Source organism: Euphorbia lathyris, chromosome 1, assembly GCF_963576675.1.
Source record: "Euphorbia lathyris chromosome 1, ddEupLath1.1, whole genome shotgun sequence".
Lineage (NCBI taxonomy): Eukaryota > Viridiplantae > Streptophyta > Magnoliopsida > Malpighiales > Euphorbiaceae > Euphorbia > Euphorbia lathyris.
This window is the reverse complement of record NC_088910.1, coordinates 35,754,826-35,775,368: the sequence shown is the minus strand read 5'-3', so window position 1 is coordinate 35,775,368 and position 20,543 is coordinate 35,754,826. Positions and strand designations below refer to the sequence as shown.

The following is a 20,543-nucleotide window of genomic DNA, read 5'->3' as shown; positions in this document are numbered from 1 at the left end:
AAATTAGGTAAATAAAAAGGTAATAAGCTAATAGTTATTTGACCTACAAGGGCAAAGTATAAAACTAATTTGACTTTTATATTAAATTTTAAAATTTATTAGAAATAATATGAAAATGAGTAAAAATTAATGGTGTGATTTAGACCATGATTCTATACTTAATTTGTCACTTTTTACCTTTTTACAATCTAAAACATGTATTTAGACCTATCAATCACCTAAATTCTAAAAATTAATTATTGCTTTTATTAAATAATTAAACTTCAATTAATTTTATAATAAAATATTGAGATGCAATTAAAAATGACAACTCAAATGGATTTCCACTTGAAAATCTCAAAATCCTACATAATTAATTACTGGGTGAAAGAAAATAGCAGAAAATTCATGAAAAATGTAGTTAAAATTCAAGAAGCCTCACTTTTCTGATTTCTCTTCTATAAATACCCTCTAAAACACACCTTCAAAACGTCACACTCTTTTTCTCTACCCCTTTCTTTCGTTCACCGTCGTCCTCTTTTTCTGCTCCTCCCCTGTTTGTTCTTCACCTCTGTTTCTCAAATCTCAAAAAAATGGCCACTCATGAACCCAAATTCGCACCGAACTCCCCCATCAAAACCCATAACATCTTCATCGGAGCTCAGATTTTCTTACGAATCTCAACTTTCGTAGCCACATTGGCTTCCGCTTGGATAATCATAACCAACAAACAAACCATTGAAATTGGGGTTTTCACCATGGACGCCAAGTACAACTATTCTCCAACTAGCAAGTAAGTTTATCAAATTGGATCCAATTCTATCATTTCCTCAATTCAATTTCATGTGAATAACAAAACCTATACATTTAATTTCAGGTTCTTGGCTTATGCAAACATAATCGTCTGTGTTCTATCCTTGTTCTCCTTGTTCTTCCTCTGTTTTATCGGGCGGTATGGATGGAGTCCAGCAAGATTCTTTTTCCTGTTTCTTCATGATATGGTAAGTTCCAGACTTTACCTTATTTTGGGGTCTGAAATGGTGTATATAAAATTGGGGGTTTTGTGGACAGGTAATGATGAGTTTGATACTGGCTGGATGTTCAGCAGCAACAGCAATAGGATACTTGGGAAAATATGGAAATGCACACTCAGGTTGGATGCCAGTTTGTGACCATTTTGAAAAATTCTGCAAAAGAGGAACAGTTTCACTTGCTCTTTCTTATCTGGCTTTTGCTTTCTTAATTACTCTTACTGTTACTTCTGCTAGTAAATCTAGGCAGATTCTCATGTAAAAAACTCATATTTTGAACTAATAAATTTTTATAAATTTGGTTAATTAATTCAGTAGAAATGTTGTTGTGTGTTCTGTTTATGATGGTGGTGGTACCAATTTAATTTATTTTTTCTGTTGCCCCTATTTGAGAGGGAGAGGGTATTAAATGGATATACCTACTTAAAACTACCCACACATTCATATACACATTGCATTATAAATAAGATAATGATGGTTTCTGTGGAAGCTATCTATACAAGAGACAATACTTTCACTATGAAAATGATAACAGAGAATAAAATTTGAGTAAAATAATGGTAATGGTGATGTGATGTCTATAACTGAAGTAGAAGAGATTATAATAAATACTATAATTACGATTAAAATATTTACCTGTAGATATGTTATATCTATGGGATTGAATAGAGGTACTCGCTTATTCCGGTCAGAATTGCTTCCAATCGGTCAGTTCAGATAAAATAAATTGACATTAGGCTCAGTTCAGATTTGTCAGCATCCGACTATTTTAAGGATCAGATTTGGATGAAAAAAAATTACATTAACGTTGGTCCATTCGTGTTGAGGAGAAGGGATTGATAAATACTTATATAAATTAATTAAATATAATTTAAAATTCTGTTATATATATATATAACATAATAGAAAATTTATAAAAAGCTCAAAAAAGTTAAAACAAAATAAAATTGAATACAAAAAGAAATATTTATTATTCTTATTACATTATTATATGAGAATACGTTTCAAATTTTGCTCCTATTAGTTTTAGAGAAATACTGAATTATTCCTAGATCATGGGCCCGGGTAGTGGGTATACTCTGTCTGCTTTTGGACAAGAAAATTGACATTAAACTCGATTTAGGTCCAAGCTTGACTATTTTTAAGGCCAGGGTTGGAAAAAAAAAATGATATTAGGCTCCACGGATGCTCGTTAAAATCTGTCTATGTTTATGACCACCTTTAAAAAACAGGATACATTTTATTAATATTAATTATTAAATTTATATATAATATATTTATTTTTAAATATAAATTTTAAATTTTATTATTAAAAAATAGAATAAATAATTTATTAGTCCTCTTATTTTTATATAATATATAAATTAATAATATATTAGTTAGTCTTTAATTTTTCTGTTATTTAACATTTTAATCCCTTATAGAGTGACTAAACGGTTTAATAATTCATATATCCGATAGACTAAATGTTGAATAGAATAAAAATTAATGACTATACAGTGTATTATTAAAATATGATGACTAGACAATATATAGGTAAAAAATGGAGGGATTAATAAATTATTTATCCTAAAAATATATATACCATTTCTTAGGTAGATTTCGAGTTAGACTTCGAATTTAATTTTTGAATCCTAATCCGCCTCAATTAACAGCGGGCTAGATTGGACTAGACCTGGACTGTGCATTTTTAAGTGATAGTCTATTAGGTCTAGCCCAACCCATGAACAAAAAGCTCTTAACATGAGAAATCGCAAAGTTCTACCTTCAGCGTTTACAAGCAAAATCAATTTTACCCATACGTAATGGAAAGTGTAAGCGAGCTAATTTATTTTTGTTTGATTGCCACATCGAACATGTCAAACATCAATTATATCGAAAATAGTTTATGTGTTACTAACACATGTACAAACGGCTTGTCAAAATATTAACAATTAAGTTTGCTACATATAATCTATCAAAAAAAAAAAAGTTTGCTACATATAAGCTAATCACACATCCAAAAAAAAAAATGACAAAGTATCTAAAATGTTTACTTCAATACTAACACATGACAAACAACCTTTCAAAATGCACGAAACTATTTCGATTTATTTATAAATATTTGACATGAAAGTCAAATAACATGTCAAATAACTATTAAATTAGTCCATTCAAATTTCCTGTGATATCGGAATAAAGTTGATCTTGTTTGAAAACATTAGAGATTAATTTTTACTATTCCATACATTATGGATAAATCTACATTTCCTGAAAAACAATATAAACAATTTTGAACTTCATCCTCATTATATTATATACTACATATTAATATTTAATATAATAGGATGCATCAATCTGACATGTCCTACTAATATTAATTATTAAATTTATATGTGATATATTTATTTTTAAATATGAATTCTAAATTTTATTATTAAAAACTATATAACCTTTCTTAGGTAGGTTTTAGGTTGGGTTTCGAATTTCATTTTTAATAGTAGATTGGATTAGACTTGGACTGCGCATTTTTAGGTGAAAGTCCATTGAGTCTGGCCGACCCATAAACAAAAAGCTCTTGATGTAAGAAATTGTAAAGTTTTATCTTTAGCGTTTACAAGCAAAATCAATTTTACCCATACATGATGGAAAGTCTAAACGAGCTAATTTATTTTTATTTGATTGTCGCATCGAATATGTCAAACATTAATTATGTCTAAAATGGTTCATATGTTACTACATATATACCAATAACCATTTGAAATATCAACAGTTAATTCTACTACATATGAACTAATCATACACACAAATATGACAAAGTATTTAAATTGTTTATTGCAATACTAACACATTACAAACAATCTTTCAAAATGCATCAAACTGTTTCAGTTTATTTATCAATTTTTTGAAATTAATGTTTGACATGAAATCAAATAGCAAGTCAAATAACTATTAAACTAGTCCGTTCAAATTTCATGTGATGTCAAGATAAAGTTGATCTTGTTTGAAAACATTAATATTCCATACATTATGGATAAATCTACAGTTCCTCGAAAACGGTATAAACAATTTTGAACTTCATTCCTATTATATTATATATTATCTTAATATTTAATAGGGTTAGTTTCAAATAAAACCACTATAATTTCACGTTTTTGTAGATCGGTACCTGTGGTTTTTTTGGAGCTACTCATTCAGTCATATTACTCTAAGGGATATATATTTTAAATATAATTTTGGTTTTATATAATTTGCGGGTACATATACCCGTTAAGAATCAACAAAAAGAAATAACATATATAATGTATACATGAAATTGCAATCTTTCAATTCAACAAAATGAAATACAATATTCCAATTCAAAATCTTCTTTTTTATGTTTTTCTTAAAGGATGGGTTTCAACCCACAACTTCCCACCTCTAATTTCAGACATATACTAACTGAGTTATGCTCCTTTGATATTCAAAATCTTATGATCACAATCGTATGCATTGTAAACTAAAACGAAAAGAAAAAACAAATAATAGTTAACTACTATTTTCTTACAATAAAGAAAAAAAACAAATAATATTATACTATATACATGGAATCAGAAGTCAAAACGAAATACAATCTTCAAATTAAATTGTTTATTGTAACAAAAAAAATTGAACTATGTAATTTGCTGCTGAGCTTCAAGACAAGGAGAATAAGAACTCCATTAATCGTTCTATGGCAACTAGACAGAATCTAAACTATTGGTTAGAAGTGGATGATGTTTACTGGAGGCAGCGTGCGAAGATGATTTGTTCATTTTTATCTTTCAGTAGGGCTCCTATTGTTAAATAGGGAAAAATGGGATAGAACCAATCATTGCTCAAGTCTATAGACATTACCTCCACCTCATGGATGCTTGGTTTTGATATGACCTCAATGTTATGGAGGGAGATTCATGATCCATTTTGGGTTGATGCAACTTTGTCCAATTGATCTCCTCCGCAGTTCTCCTCTTTTAGAATTCATTTGATCTCCACCTTCCTTCCCTCTTGTTGCCCTGAAGCCATGAGCTATTTTTCTAAAGCCATATATTACTTCATGATGGGTTCTTTAGCCTCATAATTACTTAGGAGTTGACTGACTACAAACTTCGAATTGATTTTAAAGAATGTTGTGTCTAGTTTTATGATGTTCATAATTCTGGTTCCTTGAAGCATGGCTTCATACTTTGGTACATTGTTGGAAGCAGGTAAGCCCAAAGTTGCAACATAGTGAAGGGCGATCTGATCTGGTCCTTTGATGAATGCATAAATTCACCTCTATTCTTGCAGGAGTTGTCGTCCATAAAACCCCCTTTGCATTTGGTGCTACTTGACCATTTGACTCGGATTTGGGTATTTCGGTCAAAAAGTCCACAAGTGCTTAAGCTTCAAAAGGTTTCTGAGGCTGGAATCTGACATCAAACTCTGTTAGGAATAAAGCCCATTCTTCCAACCTACCAAATATTTTCGAACATTAGACTACATTCTTTAGGGGTGTGTTTGTTTGTACTATAATTGGATGACTTTTGAAGTAATTTCGGAGCTTTTGGGTTGTGATGAATTCCCCATAAGCTAGATTCTCCAGTTTGACGTACTTTGTCTTTGTGTCTTTTAGCACATACTCCCGTAGTAAATAAGGAACTGCTTAGTTCCTTCTTATTTTAGTATGACGGTCCCTATAGACTCTCCGGCAATGCTCACATAAAGATAAAGAGTTTCCCTTGGAAGTGTCTGGCTCAGTAGAGGATGTGAAGCCAAGAACCCTTTTAACGTTTCAAATGATATGTTTGGAATTCTACCTTCGAGTTGAAATATTTGGCTCCATTTAGGATTTTATAGAAGGGCATACATCGCTTGCTGGGCAAGAGATAAAGCGACCCAATGTCTTGATTTTTCCATTTAACTTCTGGACATCATTTATCTTTTTTGGTGGAGCCATTTCTATAATAGTTTCAAATTTTCAGGACTAGCCTCTATCCCCCTCTACGAGACCATGAATCCTAAGAACTTATGGGAGCTTACAACAAAGGTGCATTTTTCTAAATTGAGCATAAGCTCATTTTCTCCTATCTCCCAAAAGAACGTTTTCAGGTCTGAAGCATGCTCTTTAATAATCTTGCTCTAAAAAATCAGGTCATCCAGTTAGATTTGAATTTTGTCCTTGATAAGATCATTGAAAATTTTATTTACCAATCTCTAGTACGTCGCACATGCAATCTTTAAACCAAAAGGCATGGCCTTCTAGCTAGTAATGCATTTTTTCTTTGTCTATCTTGACAATTAGAATCTGATGATATCCAACTATCATGTCCAACATAGAGTATATGGCATAACCAATCGTAGAGTCTAATCACATGTCTATTTAGGGAAGAGAAGATGAATCTTTCGAATAAGTTTTATTGAGCTTAGTGAGTTAACACATAATCGTCAATTATCATTGGCCTTTTTAACAAGCACCAAATATGCTAAGAATGGGGCATAGTGTATTGCTTCGATATGGCCATAACTGATTTGTAACGACCCGGTCCGGAGTGGGTGACACCGTGGTAGAAGGCCTGAGCAAGGAGCGGCCCTAAGGGATGGTGATAGGGACAGGAATAAACTGAATCCCACATCGGAAGTGGAGAGGGAGTGATTGGGGCTTATTAGTAAGATGAGAATCCAATATATGTAGACGCGTTTTAAAGCCGTGAGGTCCAAGATATTGGATTTGGGCCAAAGCGGACAATATCTACATGGTATTGGGCCAGGGTGTTACATGATCAGCTTATTAACCTCTTCTTTAGTGGCCTTTTATCTTTCAGGCCCGTTGTTGCTTTTCTTTTCTCTCACTATTTCGCATCGAGATATACGTCTAAAGCATGAGTCATAACCTTCTATGATACTCCTATGACATCCTTTAGGCACCATGCAAAAGTTGAGATGTTTCTTTTTAGGGATTCCACTACAGTAGAACCTCGATAAATGAATACCTTTGGGACCAAAAAAAAATATTCATTTGGCGAGATTATTTATTTATCGATTAATGAATATAATATTTATTTATCGATAAATGAATAATAATTCATTTAGATGATATTTTTAGACTTTTTTTTGTAATTATATCATTTTGTAATTACACAAAATCAAGGATCAGATGCATTTTGGGGGAGGAAAGAAACAATCAACTTTGGAGGCATTTTTCGAAAAAATATGACTTATTAATGTGTTTGAAAATCATTGAATGAAATGTATTTATGATATATTATATAAATAAAAATATATTATTTGAAATATAGTGATTATTCATTTATATTTACATAGGGCCTATAAAGACTTCATTTGTATTTATTCATTAATGCATTAAGCGAGGTTATTCGTTAAGCCATTGGACCAAGTTGGGACCGAAGAAATTTATCCATTAGACGAGGTTATTCATTTATCGAACATTCATTTATCGAGGTTTTACTGTATGTCTTATTTCACCATTACTGGAGTAAATGGACTGTATGGCAACTAATTCCAACCAATGGGGATAGGGTCAAAACCAGTCTATCCGACTCGGTTTTTGAAGTTTCATAAGACTTCTTAGTGATGATATTTACAGAGACACATATCAATGGACACCCTTTGGATAGTAAAAGATTCTCGATGACTGCCTCAATGACTAGAGCATCCTCATGAGCTTTCTTGGGTACATTTTTCAAACTGTCAAATGAAAACTCAAAGTTAGACTCTTAGAGCTTTTTCATATGCATTTTCCTCTTTGTTGATCGATCTCTTTGTGGTCTTCCATCAATCACATTGATAATAGGATGGGTAACGCATTCCATAGCTGGTGACTTGTTCCATTCGGTAGTTGGCACCTTTGGTGACTTCTTCAAGAAGCGATCTAATATTCCACTTTGTTCCATTTTATCTAGCTTGATTGTCAATTTATTGTAATCTTAGGCGTCATGACCCTCGCTCTTGTGGAAGTTACAATATGCTCTATCAATATGGTTCCCTAACCTTTTTAAATTGGGGGGAGGTATTAATATGTTGCTTATTCTTTTCTACCTAGAAAACACCTCATTCTTGGGGGCATTGAGAGGTATGAAGTTATGCTTTAGTTGTTCCTTATGCCTTTTGTGGTCTTTGTCCTTATCTCCCCTGTGGTTCTATTTCAAATTATTATCTATACCAATGCGGTCAATTGCACTAGTGCTTTTCATCAAGGGGTTAAGCTTGTGATTGTCCCATTTAACAAAGTCTCTAGCACATTGCATGAGTTTAGGGAACGTTCTGGGAAATCATATAGTTAGCTCCTAAGACAAGGCCTCGCTTCGACAATTTGCCTCCATGGTGTATACCGCAGCGTTAACATTGAGATGTTAGATTTGTATTACGATCTTCGGAATCGTTCTACCCAAACGCACATGCTTTCTCTAGTTTCTTGTACCAAGTAGTTGGGATCTTAGATCATTTTACTTTAGGGTATTAAAGTAATGAGGTGTTCTACAAAATTGTTTACCATATGGTTGAAACTTCTGATTGATCCGAGAAGTAGGTGATTGTACTAGTAGGAGGCTATCTCTTTTAGGGTGGTTGGGAAGAGGTGGCACATAATGGAATCAATGACCATAGTAGTTTCTAGAGCCCTCATGTGAGTTGTAAGATCTTCGAACCCACTGTATTTCTCTAGGGAGGGGTATTAAAACCTTTGGGCATAGGCTCACGCAAGATGCAGGCATACAATAGGGAGCTAGTATATGTTACCTCCACCATACGGGGGGTTTATGCCAAAATCTCCCACCGTGTTTTTCAGCTGCCCTTAGATGATCTCTCCCATTGATTCCTTTTATCTTCATTATAGGAGGATGTGCACTAGTGAGTTGTCAATCGATCTCTAGAAGATCTTAGTACCGTCATCTTTCTCCCCTTCCTATGTTTTTCTCAAGATCCAGATCCTATAGAGATTTTCAGTGCCTTACCCCTACCTTGCGGGGATTTGATTCGTCTAGGCGTCTCTAAGCCTTGCACTTGTGTTTTGAAGTCCTTGATGCACCTGGAAGTTTATGCGATCTCACATTCCCATTCATGTCTCCTGTGATATTATGAGGATATAAATCTGGTCAGTTCTTTTCATGGCAGTCATAAGGGGGTGATCTTCCTCGTAGGAATCCTTCCAGCTTCTCTCATTATAGGATAAAGACAGTATGTGGGTACGATAAGTTCAATGTCGATGAGGAGTTCACTGCCTCTCTATAGCCCTTCTCTTGGTGCTCGCCCGCTAGTATTTTGACAACACATCCCTCTTCCAAAAATAGCTACAGACATTCTGATGTCTAGTTTAACATCCCATGGAACCCTGAATTTTAGCCAATTTAATAGCCTCTTCAATAGCATTTAACTTTTCATGTAGCTCAACTATTGCATCTGCATTCATGTTAGTGGTTTCTTGTACCGTGTTGACGTTGTAGAGCAGTTACTTAGTTATATGGTTCATGCATTCCTTGCTTGAAGGGTCTAGTGAACCTAGGAATTCCTCGATACTCATACCAAGTTCTGTAGTGATTTGGATAAGGTCCAGTGGATTGCCACTGGCGTCCAAGGGTGTCCTAGGCTCCTAGAATGGGCGCGCTGATGGTGGATTTTTTGTGTTATTTGGTTAGTCATGGTTCAATGTTTGTTTGTCAACGCTCAATCGCACCAATTTGATACGACTGGATTTCTGCGATAGTGCTCCAAGGACGACGGAAACTCCTTCTACACCTGAAGTCAGGTATAAAAAGTATCAAGACGAGATCACCAGCCGGTGACCCACTTCGATGCCTAAGTTGGCAGAGTTTAGGATGAGAGCACCAATCAATTAAGTAATAATGGTAATAGATGTGTGTATGTACCTTAACTATGAACTTACATACTATTTATAGGGTATCAGAGGTAAATCTGGTAGTCGGTGATGATGTCCGCCCTAATTTCCTTAGAGGACATGTGCCGGCTTCCGATTGGTGAACGTATTTCAGGTAGTTAGTATTATACTCGAATTGAGACTTTTTAATCCTAGGTGTGAATCAAGGATTTGATCAGAAGAGGATTAATAGTGTATCTCATTAGTCAACGTGTTCCGAATGTATTTTATTCCAAGAGCCTAAGAGATATTAGCATGTGAAGATAATAGTGAAAAGTATTCTTCAAATTTACCTATTAATTTAACATTTTGAGCCAAGTAATTTCTTGATATTAATATTCCACATCAGTCAACTATTTTATATCATTTATGAGTGTGAGTGTGAAACAATATTTTTCAAAAGTAAGTTAAAAGGATAGCATATGTAGATTATTTAGTTGAATGTTAGGTAACCTTGTTGGCTCAATGGCATACACAAATTGCACTAACTAACCTAGAGTATGGGTTTTGATTCCCCATTCTTCTCTGTTCCCGACTTCAATGGAACCCCATCAATATGCAAAATCATACAATTTAAGAACCTTCTTTTTCAATTAGTTTTTCTCCAAAAGAGAAAATTTTCACACTAGTACATAATAACGATTTGACTGTTCAGATGACTCTACACAGACTAATTGCTTTTATACGTTCAAAATGATATAAAAACACGTGGCATTTTAGGAGTCTTCGGATCAACCACCACATGTTTTAAAACAGGCTTTCGAATCTACCGTGAAGCTTTCATAAAACGTCAGTTTCTAAAAGGAATCCACATGCGGCTAGATCAAAAACTCCTCAGACTTCTCCTATAACCAGACTCCTAATAGGAGAATGAATCCTAACACACATAGGATTCCTAGAAGATAATAGATTCTGCTCAGCTTTATATATAGAGAGGTATAACCATATTCTATTGTACGCGAACTCAACAACTCACAATTAGGCCCTATTCTTTTTTACTTAAATTCAGTATAAATAAGTTCAGTTTAGTTTAGTTCAGCAGCATTCAGTTCAGTTCAGTTAATTTCAATAATTACCATTATTTATTATAATTATAATTATTTATATATAATTTATTATAATAATTTATATATAATTAATAATTAATATTATTTATATACAATTCATCATTTATTATTATAATTATAACTATTCACTCTTTCCTAAATCTTTTATTAACTTAGCATCGAAGCGGGTTCGCCGCATTCCGGCTTCTCCGACTATTGGTTTTGTTTTACAGATTCAATCAAGAAAATCTATCAAGATATTCAGACTATCCATCTCGAGTTCATAAACGCAGTTATCACGTTTTGAAAATAAAGAAATTTGCAAGCGGAAAAAAGATTTTTGTATCGTGTTAACAAATAATTGCAAATAAATAGTTTTTCATTATTATTATGAAAGAAAAAGAAAAATTCAAAAAGAAAAAGAAAAGAAAAAAAAGTAAAAAACGTGTTTGAAATTGCAACTGTCTAACTACATGATTAATTTTTTTGGTTTTGGGTTCTGTTTTATCAAAATATTTCGCAAAAATTGTTGGTTTCAAAAATATGTGGTTTTGATTTAGATTCAAAACAAAGGGTTATACAAAGCCTTGTATTACAGTAAAACCTCTATATAGGAATATTCTATATAAGAATAACCTCTATTTTGTTATAAAAAAACTCGGTCCAAACTTGGACCAGTTATAAATAGGAATAACCTCCAAAACGTTATTTGTTATACACTTTTCAAGTCTCACCTTTAGAAACTATGCCTCTATATAGTAATAATTATATATATATATATATTAAGAATTCAAATTAAATTATAAAATATTAAAAGAAACTATTGAAATTATCTATGAGTTGGAAACACATACTATAACTTATAAATATTTAGTATTCGCATTGATGTTTACATTTTTCCAATAAAATTCTTCCAATGATCTATATATTGAAAACCTAAACTCTAAATTAAAATTCTAAATATTTAATTTGTTTCATTAATGTCTATTGTTATACATCATATATAAACCATGCATGTCTATGATAATCTTAACCAATTTGAAGTGGTATTATTTCATATTCCTTAACCATGCCTCCAATTTAAAATTTTATGTGTTGAAATTTTTTATTATACCAAACTCTATTTAGTAATAACCTCCCAATTGTTATACAAATAGTCTGATACCAAGTGTATTCATATATAGAGGTTTTACTGTATATGAAGAAGTGTGAGGCAGAGAAAAAAAAATCTCTTTAAGGAAGATTTGTTGTATATTGAAAGTAAAAAAATCGGAGTGTTAGAATTTAGGCGCAGAGGATTTGTTATTCCAATAATAAAGTTTTTATTCATGCGTACGGAAACTCTTCATGACAAGTGTTTCTCCGTTTCTGGCAGATGTGGGAAACTTTCGAAAACTGATGCGAAACGTGTCCGGGCACATTTCCATAATTACCAAAAAAAATAAAACGCGTCCCTCAGTTTTTAAACGGTTTCCCCACCTATTTCGTTTAAAATTTTGGAAATTCAAACTTTCTATTTTGTAGTTCCCGTTTAATCTAAGATTAGGAAAATTGAAACTTTGTAATTGAGAGATAATTACTTCCTTGTATACTTCAATTTAAAGAACTTATCCATATTTCTTTCTCCTATAATCCTTGTCTCTTGAATCTTGATTGAGGTTGAACTTTTTTCATCTTGTTCTTCAATCCTGTTTTTATTTAATGTATTGTTATATTTTTAATATTTATAAATATGCCTTTATATTTTTAATATTTACACATTTTCCCCACGTCTCTATTTCCTATGTTTTTCAGAAATTACGTTTCCCAGTATCATTTCCGTTTCAGTTTCCGTATCCATATCCGTTTCCGTGCAACATATCGAATAACGTAAATATTAGCCCTATTTGGTAAGGAGCTTTTTGGAGTAAAATTAGAGGTTTGAGTAACTTTAGAGGTTTTAACTAGTCAAACATCTAATAGTGATGTTTGGTGAAAAGAGATTTGAAATAGCTTATTAGGTCCAAAAAACTAATTTTGAAAAAGTTCATATTAGAAACTTTTTCAATTAGCTTATTAATCCATCTCTTTTTATGGTTATTTTTACCTCTAATTAATACTCTTTAATCCCAAATAAATACTTTACCATGTTCTTATTTGTCATTTTACGCAAACAAGGTCATACAATCCGCTAGTCAAATCCGCTAACCAAAAAGGTAATCAACTATCAGCTAACAACTAATTGCCAAACAGGACTATTATGTTTTGAGTTAGTCAATAATTTCATTTCCGTATATCAGGCTTGAATAATCAATACCTGATCGCATCCCAATTCTTAACATATCGAAATCTCAAATATGTTAGCTAAATTTACTGCAAGAAAAGTAAATGGTTGGTAGAAAATGTAAAGTGCACACTTTGACTTCCAAATCATACGATTGTGAATGTCCAAATGACAAAAAAAAACAAATGTCATTAATCTCGTCTTGGCATGAGATTAATTTAACGGATGCAATTAACATAAATAGACTAAAATTAAAACTTAGCTGCCAAAAAACTCTCGTCTTCTTCATTCAGGTTTTAAGGTTTTCTTTAGGCTTTTAGCTGGAAAAAAAAGCTAATTCTTTGCTTTGTTTTGTTTTTTCTTTATTAAATAAATTTTTTGATTGGTCTATTATGATAGATTTGATAGTTTCTTCTTCTTATAATTTTTTGTTCTTTTTTCCATTATGGATGGCTATGGTATGCCACCTATATGGGTGGTTGTCACATATCTACCTCTATGGGTGCTATTATGTTTTCCTTCATGGAAAACAGAAGAATTTTGTGTAACATTACATAGATCTGGTTCATTGAATGATCATGAAGTTGTTTCTGGAAAAAAAGACTATGAAATCGATTTTGGGTGGAGTGTTTTTCTCGTTATTATGCTAAAAATAGTTTCAAATATTGTCTACTATTGCTCTATCATGATCTATGATATTGAAAATGCAAATTCAAACTTCTCTAATATACTTCTGGAATATTGTAGTTTTTTTAATTATTTATGTCAAAATGTATTATTTTCCTATCAGAGAAACACTTATCTTTCTTTTCATTTCTTTTGAAGAAACATAAATATACAAAGATTGTATTGAAAGGAGTACAAAAACCTTCAATTAAGTTTGGAAATAAATGACTTACAAGAAAATAGAGTTAACAAAAGCTAAATTTGCTAAGTAAAAGCTAAAAATCATTGAGATCTAGACCTGTTCATGGATCCGATGGCCCACCCAACCCGTCCAGACCCGTAGACAATGGGATGGGCTTGGTGAGACTAAATTTTTATCTAGCCCGGCCCGGCCCAAGCCCGAAGATACCCATTAATTTATGGGTTGGACTTGGGATCTATTATAAAAGCTCGTCTTAGCCCGGCCCGGCCCGTAAAATATTAGTATGTATTTATATTTTGTTTATATATTATTACAGGTTATAAGTTAATTAATAAAACTCAAATATAAAGATCAAGTCTAAAACTTATTCCTATCCTGTTATACAAGGTATTCATATATTTACTTATTAATAATATATAATAATAATAAAACTAAAACTATTTCAACCTAATATATAAAACATACCTAAACAAACCTAATCTAAACCTGATTGTTTTTTTTCACATTCCGTCTGCCTACCTCCCTCCATCTCCATACCCATTCACTTTAAATCTCACTTTTTTTTATAGTACTGTTAATTGTAATTTCATTGAAATGTTTCATTAAAAAAAAATAGTTGAAATGAAAATTGAAATTTATATATATAAAATATCAGTATGGGCGGCCCTGGGCTGGGCCTGGGATTAAGGTTTTCTGGTCCAGCCCGAGCCCGAAACATATTTAGCAGGGCTGGGTTGGGTTTGAGTAGAAGTTTTTATTCATAAGCCCGTTGTAGCCCGGTCCAAGCCCGGCCCGGTCCAGCCCATGAACAGGTCTATTGAGATCTATTGTTAAGACTCTAGGTATGTTCGTTTGATTGTTTGTTCATTGAGCTTTGTAAATGATGTCCAATTGTCTTTATTTGTAGATTTTAGAAATAATTGTTTTTGGGAAGTTATTAGAAAAATCACGTTCATTCTTCCCACCCCTTCACTTGTGTAGTAACCATTGTTTTAAAAACAGGACCGGACTAGCCATTTGGACCACGAACCGGTCATAAGTCTGATCCGATTATAGGTATTATAGTTTAACAATACTAAACCAAACTGGATCGGATTGATCCCAGTTTTTTGAAGATGTTTTTTAAAAATGGAAAAAACTAAAAATTTTTTTGAGGATAAAAAAATTTAAAATTAAATCCTAAATTAAAAATAGGAATAATTTGTATTAATTAACAACAACTTTAATATTTATGTTTCGTTAAATCTTAAATTATGAATGATTTGAGTTAATAATGTTTATGTTGTGTTAAACTAAAGATTTGTTTTTGGATTTGTGAACTTTGGGCAAATTTGGGTCGGACTTTGAATGACTTGTACGGGAGTTTCCAAAAATGCAATCGAGTAAAATGAAAGGCTAAAATGAAGTTCAGTGAGTTAAGAATGAGTTCATGTAACAATCAGGGACATAAACGAACTGGAATGGCTCAGGAATGTAAAAACAAAACGGATGGGCAAAATGTGTGGAATGATTTAGAGTGCAAAGATTAGCTCATAAAACGGGCTTCTGACACGGAATCAGGCAAAATGAAAGGCTAGGGTGAAGTTTAGGATGTCGGGAACGAGTATGTTTAAAAATCGAGGGAAAAACGGGATGTGAAGGGTCTAAAATGTAAAAACGAATTTGTTGGTCAAATTGTATAAAAATGCACATAAAGTGATTTTGGTGAACTATGAGCTTGAAAATGATTAACTTTTGGACTCGGTACTGACAACTGAATGATTGCGAACTTGAAAATGGGTTGCTAAAGAATAAGTCAAGGTTAGAAAGACGTTTTTGGAATGCAATTGGAACTGGAAACATAGGGAAAATGAAGAATAAAGGCTAGAGTAGTTTTGGCATAGTGTATATATTTTTGGATTGTTGGCTGGGGTTTTGGAAATGAGGCTTGAGGTCCTATTTATAGTTTTTTTCCAGGTACACGGTGGTTGTACATGTTACCCACTTCTCTTAATTTCACTCTCATCTTCTTCCCACCACTTGCATTCATCACACTTCTCCTTAATCACTCCCCATCTTTGCCATTTTAGCACACTCTTCCCTATTTTCTTGGGTTAGTGATTAATGGGTTGTGAATATCTTGTGCACATGTGTGAATGAGGTGACAGACTTCAAGTGTGAGCCATTGGTTCGGTTCGGTGCTTGTTGGTCCATCCCGATCGTCCCGTTTTGTCGAACCATGCGTAGAGAGTTGCTGAAAAATCTATGTCACACGATGTGTTACTTCTTTACAGACACTTAAAAAAATGGTTGTTTTATGATCCACACGGCGCGTGGGCTAAGTCACGGGTCGTGCAAATTATCTTATTTTGGACAGAATGTTCAGACTTCGTGTGGCTATCCCACACGCCGTGTGGAGTGAAGTGGCCTTTAATTATGGAGTAACATATATACCTCACACGACGTGTGGATTAGCCACTCATCGTGTGAGGTAAAATTTATTATTTTGTCTAGAGCTTTCTTGTTTTGTACAATTTGCAATTTTGTGATTGCTTCTACCTACTTACTTGAGTAAGAGAGATATATATTATGATGAATTTGACTAATGAGGTAATGAAATTGGGTCAACCTTCCAATGAGTTGAAAGTCATGTGGCTTCTATTTTAAATTTTAATGGACAAGACAAAAGATAGAATAATGAAAGTCAAAAGAATAGTGAGACATTTAAGATAGAAAATAGGTGAAGTGAGGTTATTTGTTTTCCTTTTATTATTTTGATTTTAAATATAAAAAACTTAGGTAAATAATTTATTAATTTTTATATTTTTACGTATTACACTAGTCGATCTTTATGCTTAGAAATAATATATAATCTTTAAGTTTTTATTTCTATTAACATTATTCGGACCATGGATCGAATAATAGTTACGTCCGTAATAATAATAGGTCAGATCTATCTAAAGAGATGAAACATTAAGGTTAGGGTTTGCCCTAATCCTTAAACTATAAATAAAACGTTTAAGACAGTTAAAATTCTAATCTCATAAGCTTTATATTAAGTTTAAGAGTGACAAATTAGTTGATTCATTTTGACTCTCTCTCTCTCTCTCTCACCCTCTCTCTATCTCAATTTCAATTGTCCGCTCTTAGTTCGTGGACTTGTCATTTTTATCTCATAGTTAACCTGGGTGTGGGTGATTTGATTTGTGACCGCTAATATGAGATAGTGGTGATTCATTCTTTCGTTGGAATCTTCTCAACGGGTTCCAGCTCACAAGACGTAAGCATTAAGCCTGTATTCGTTTTTGGATTATTATATGATAATCCCTTCATTGGAATTAGAACCACGGATCTCGTATTCTGTCAGTTTTTTATTCGTGAACATGAATAAATTTGTTGTTTTATTGAATAAAATTGACATAATAGTTGTTTTGATTTTATTATTGGTGAAAACTATTTTGATTGGCCTGTTGCATGCTGTGTGGCAAGCGCATGACCAACTCTCATGCACCGCATGGCGCACGTAGGAGGCATTTGTCGGCATGTGCAGACAGTTCTCATACCACGATTTGCTCCAAAAAAAATTCAAACCCCATATTTTAATATTTTATTTAATTTTTAGAAAAATAAAATATTTATTTATTATTTTCTAAATTTTTTAAAATTATTTTAAAATTTTAGAATATATTTTTAAATATTCAAGAATTATAAAAATATTTATATAAAATCCAGAATATCTCAATGAAGGACGGATAAAATATCCAAATTAACAATGAGGATTTCCAAGCCTTTATTAATCTCAGTAACGAGAGAGACGTATTGTTGACCATGAAACCCCCAAAAGGTGAAGTAGAACTATTCAAGGCTATACGGGTTAATGCTCAGTTAAACTGAATCTCCATATCTAGATTCAAGTCTCAAATATTTGCATTCTCGTGTTAGTATTCCCACTATAATATGGAGGAGAGTCTATGGGCAAGTAAAAAAGAATAATGTATGGAATAAAGGCTAAATTTAACTTTAACGTTTTTTGGGAAATGCAGATTTAGTCCTAACGTACGAAATTGTGTAAATTAAATCCTAACGTTTTCAAAAATATCAGTTTTAGCCCTCCGTTGCTGAAAATTTGAAAATGGTGGTTTCACTGTTATATAAATATTACATTGGACCCTCCAAATATCAATTATGTCTAAAATATTTTGTATGTTACTAAAATATTTACAATATTTTTTTATTAAAATGTTGTACACTAAGTCTGCCAACTAACCAAAAATGGGGTAAATTACATGCGTGGTTACAACTTTTGTCATTTTTCACATTTTAGTGTACAAATTTCAATTTTGCATACAAAATTGTACAACCTTTTGGTGACTTCCCACTAAAGTGTACAATCGGTAATTGTTACCGGTCAATGCAAAATCAACGTGTCATGTCGGCAATTTTAACTTTTAGAAAGGTCAAATTGCTGATGTGGTGCATTAACCGTTGACTGGTCATAATTACCGGGTGTACATTTTAGTGGAAAGTCACCAAAAGGTTGTACAGTTTTGTGAAATTGAAAGTTATACACTAAAGTGTGAAAATGGACAAAGATTGTACACCACGTATGTAATTTTACCCACAAAAAATGTATAAAAACTTGTTTAGAAAGATCGATGTGACAGTTAAATCACAGTCAAACCAGTATTTTCTAATTTTTGATAATATAGAGCTAAAATTGATCTTGCATAGAATATTAGAGTTACATTTATATCACTTCATACATTAAAGCTAAATTTATACCTGTCCCAAAATATTAGGTTCAAATTTATCCCTTATTTCATAAGGTATTTTGACATGTGGATTGTATCACCAATTCAACTCAAAACCTATTTTTTATCAAAAAAAAAAAAAAGAAAAGAAAAAAACTCAAAACCTATTTAGTATGAGAATGATCATGTATCTTTTTTCATAAATCACTTGTATAAATTTTTGCCAACTCTAGAAAATTGGTAATAATACTAAGACACAAAGCCCGCTTCTCTTCCCAATCCTTTTTCAAATAGATGACAATAAAGCCCACTTCTTTTAAAGACAACAGCCTTTTACACCTTTCCATTATACAAAAGGGTCTGGGAGAAAAGCCCAAGAAAAGGTAAAAGGATAATAAAAGAAAATAATCCTTTTCCTTTTAAATGTATTTGTAATCAAAATATTTTCTAAATTTATTTATTGTTATTTTTGTTAAAAAATTATTTTTACTTTCATTTTTTGAGAACTTATTTAGATTTGTGTTTACTATTAAAATGATTTTAAATTCTTTATCCATAAATTTGTAATGTTAATTCATAAAATTTACCTTTTTCTCAAAATGAGGGGTATCAAAGTAAAATCGTTTGAACAAAAATAAATAGTTCAAGTGAAATTTTAAATAGATTTTGTGACGAAAGAGTTGCCATAAATTGTAAACCAATATGAGAACTGGAACTATAAATTTTACAGGTACTCATCCCCATTCTTATATATGAGCCAGCAGAAAAGTTATGTCCACCTTCATTTTGGATACATTAATATTATAAAACAAAAGGAATCTTTGGCTTTTCAAGTAACTTTTGATCTATGTGAAACTTCAAATGAAAACCCATAAATAAAAGGATGTACAGGCTGTAGTTAGTTATAGCTGAAAATTGCAATATCATTTATGAATCATGGCTTCTTTTACCCACCCAAATAAAAAAGCACCTAAAACATAAGTCTGCTTTCATTTCTTCCTACCAAAATGTTGGCCTCTAAATAACGCAATTGCTTACCAAATACCAAAAACAACATACAAACTAGGACCTTTTACCATTTCCTTGTTTAGGCAACTGCCGACACAAGAGCTGGGCATTACATAGAACAATTGCACATGCTCTACAACAACTGCACATGGTTTAGACCCCCCACTATTATATTATATCAACAGTTGGAACCATCAAAATCATTCATTACATTAAGAATATTTATGCCAAATATATTTCTAAGATTCCATGACATTGACACCACACCACACGGTGCCTATACCCCAAGAAAAGCAAAGGTACTTATCAGTTTAACAGTCTAAGCATACATATCAGCAAGAGAGTTCACACTACAATCCTTCTTTTAAAACAATTTACAATCAAAAGTTAAGGTTCACTTGAGTGGTTTAGGGCTTCAAATCGCGGCGGTGAAGTTTGTAGGACTCGAAACATAGACCAGGTGACTCTAATACCATATTGAATTTGGACCTAACTTAACCCCAAACGGATTGGGGCAATTATCAATGCCATTCATGCTTGGGACAACTAAGAATGAGAAAAAGAGGGTATCATCTTCAAAGTAAATCCAGCTGTGCCTTGATTATAAGTAGGTGTTTGATACCATAAAGTAGTTTATTATATATAAACCAGAAATGGTATGTTAAACATAATATAATACAATCAATAATTGAGTTTAGGATCATGAACATGAACATTGACTCCAATCTAGTTAGGTTAACAAACACAGA

General features: G+C 32.4%; 1 protein-coding gene across 1 annotated transcript; it reads left to right on the top strand.

The window, feature by feature from the left end:
* Nucleotides 1-462: 462 nt before the first annotated feature.
* LOC136229889 (CASP-like protein 1F2) lies at nt 463-1,331 on the top strand. Its single transcript, XM_066018779.1, has 3 exons — nt 463-772; nt 857-980; nt 1,051-1,331. Exons 1-3 carry the CDS (start codon nt 573-575, stop codon nt 1,270-1,272), a joined length of 546 nt encoding a protein of 181 aa, XP_065874851.1. The 5' UTR covers nt 463-572; the 3' UTR covers nt 1,273-1,331.
* Nucleotides 1,332-20,543: the final 19,212 nt, after the last annotated feature.

Excerpts from the sequence above, each read along its gene's own strand:
- LOC136229889 (XM_066018779.1), top strand. The coding sequence starts at position 573 with ATGGCCACTCATGAACCCAAATTCGCACCGAACTCCCCCATCAAAACC. Across the intron at positions 773-856 it reads AACTATTCTCCAACTAGCAA|GTTCTTGGCTTATGCAAACA; the intron begins GTAAGTTTATCA and ends ATTTAATTTCAG. Across the intron at positions 981-1,050 it reads TCCTGTTTCTTCATGATATG|GTAATGATGAGTTTGATACT; the intron begins GTAAGTTCCAGA and ends TTTTGTGGACAG.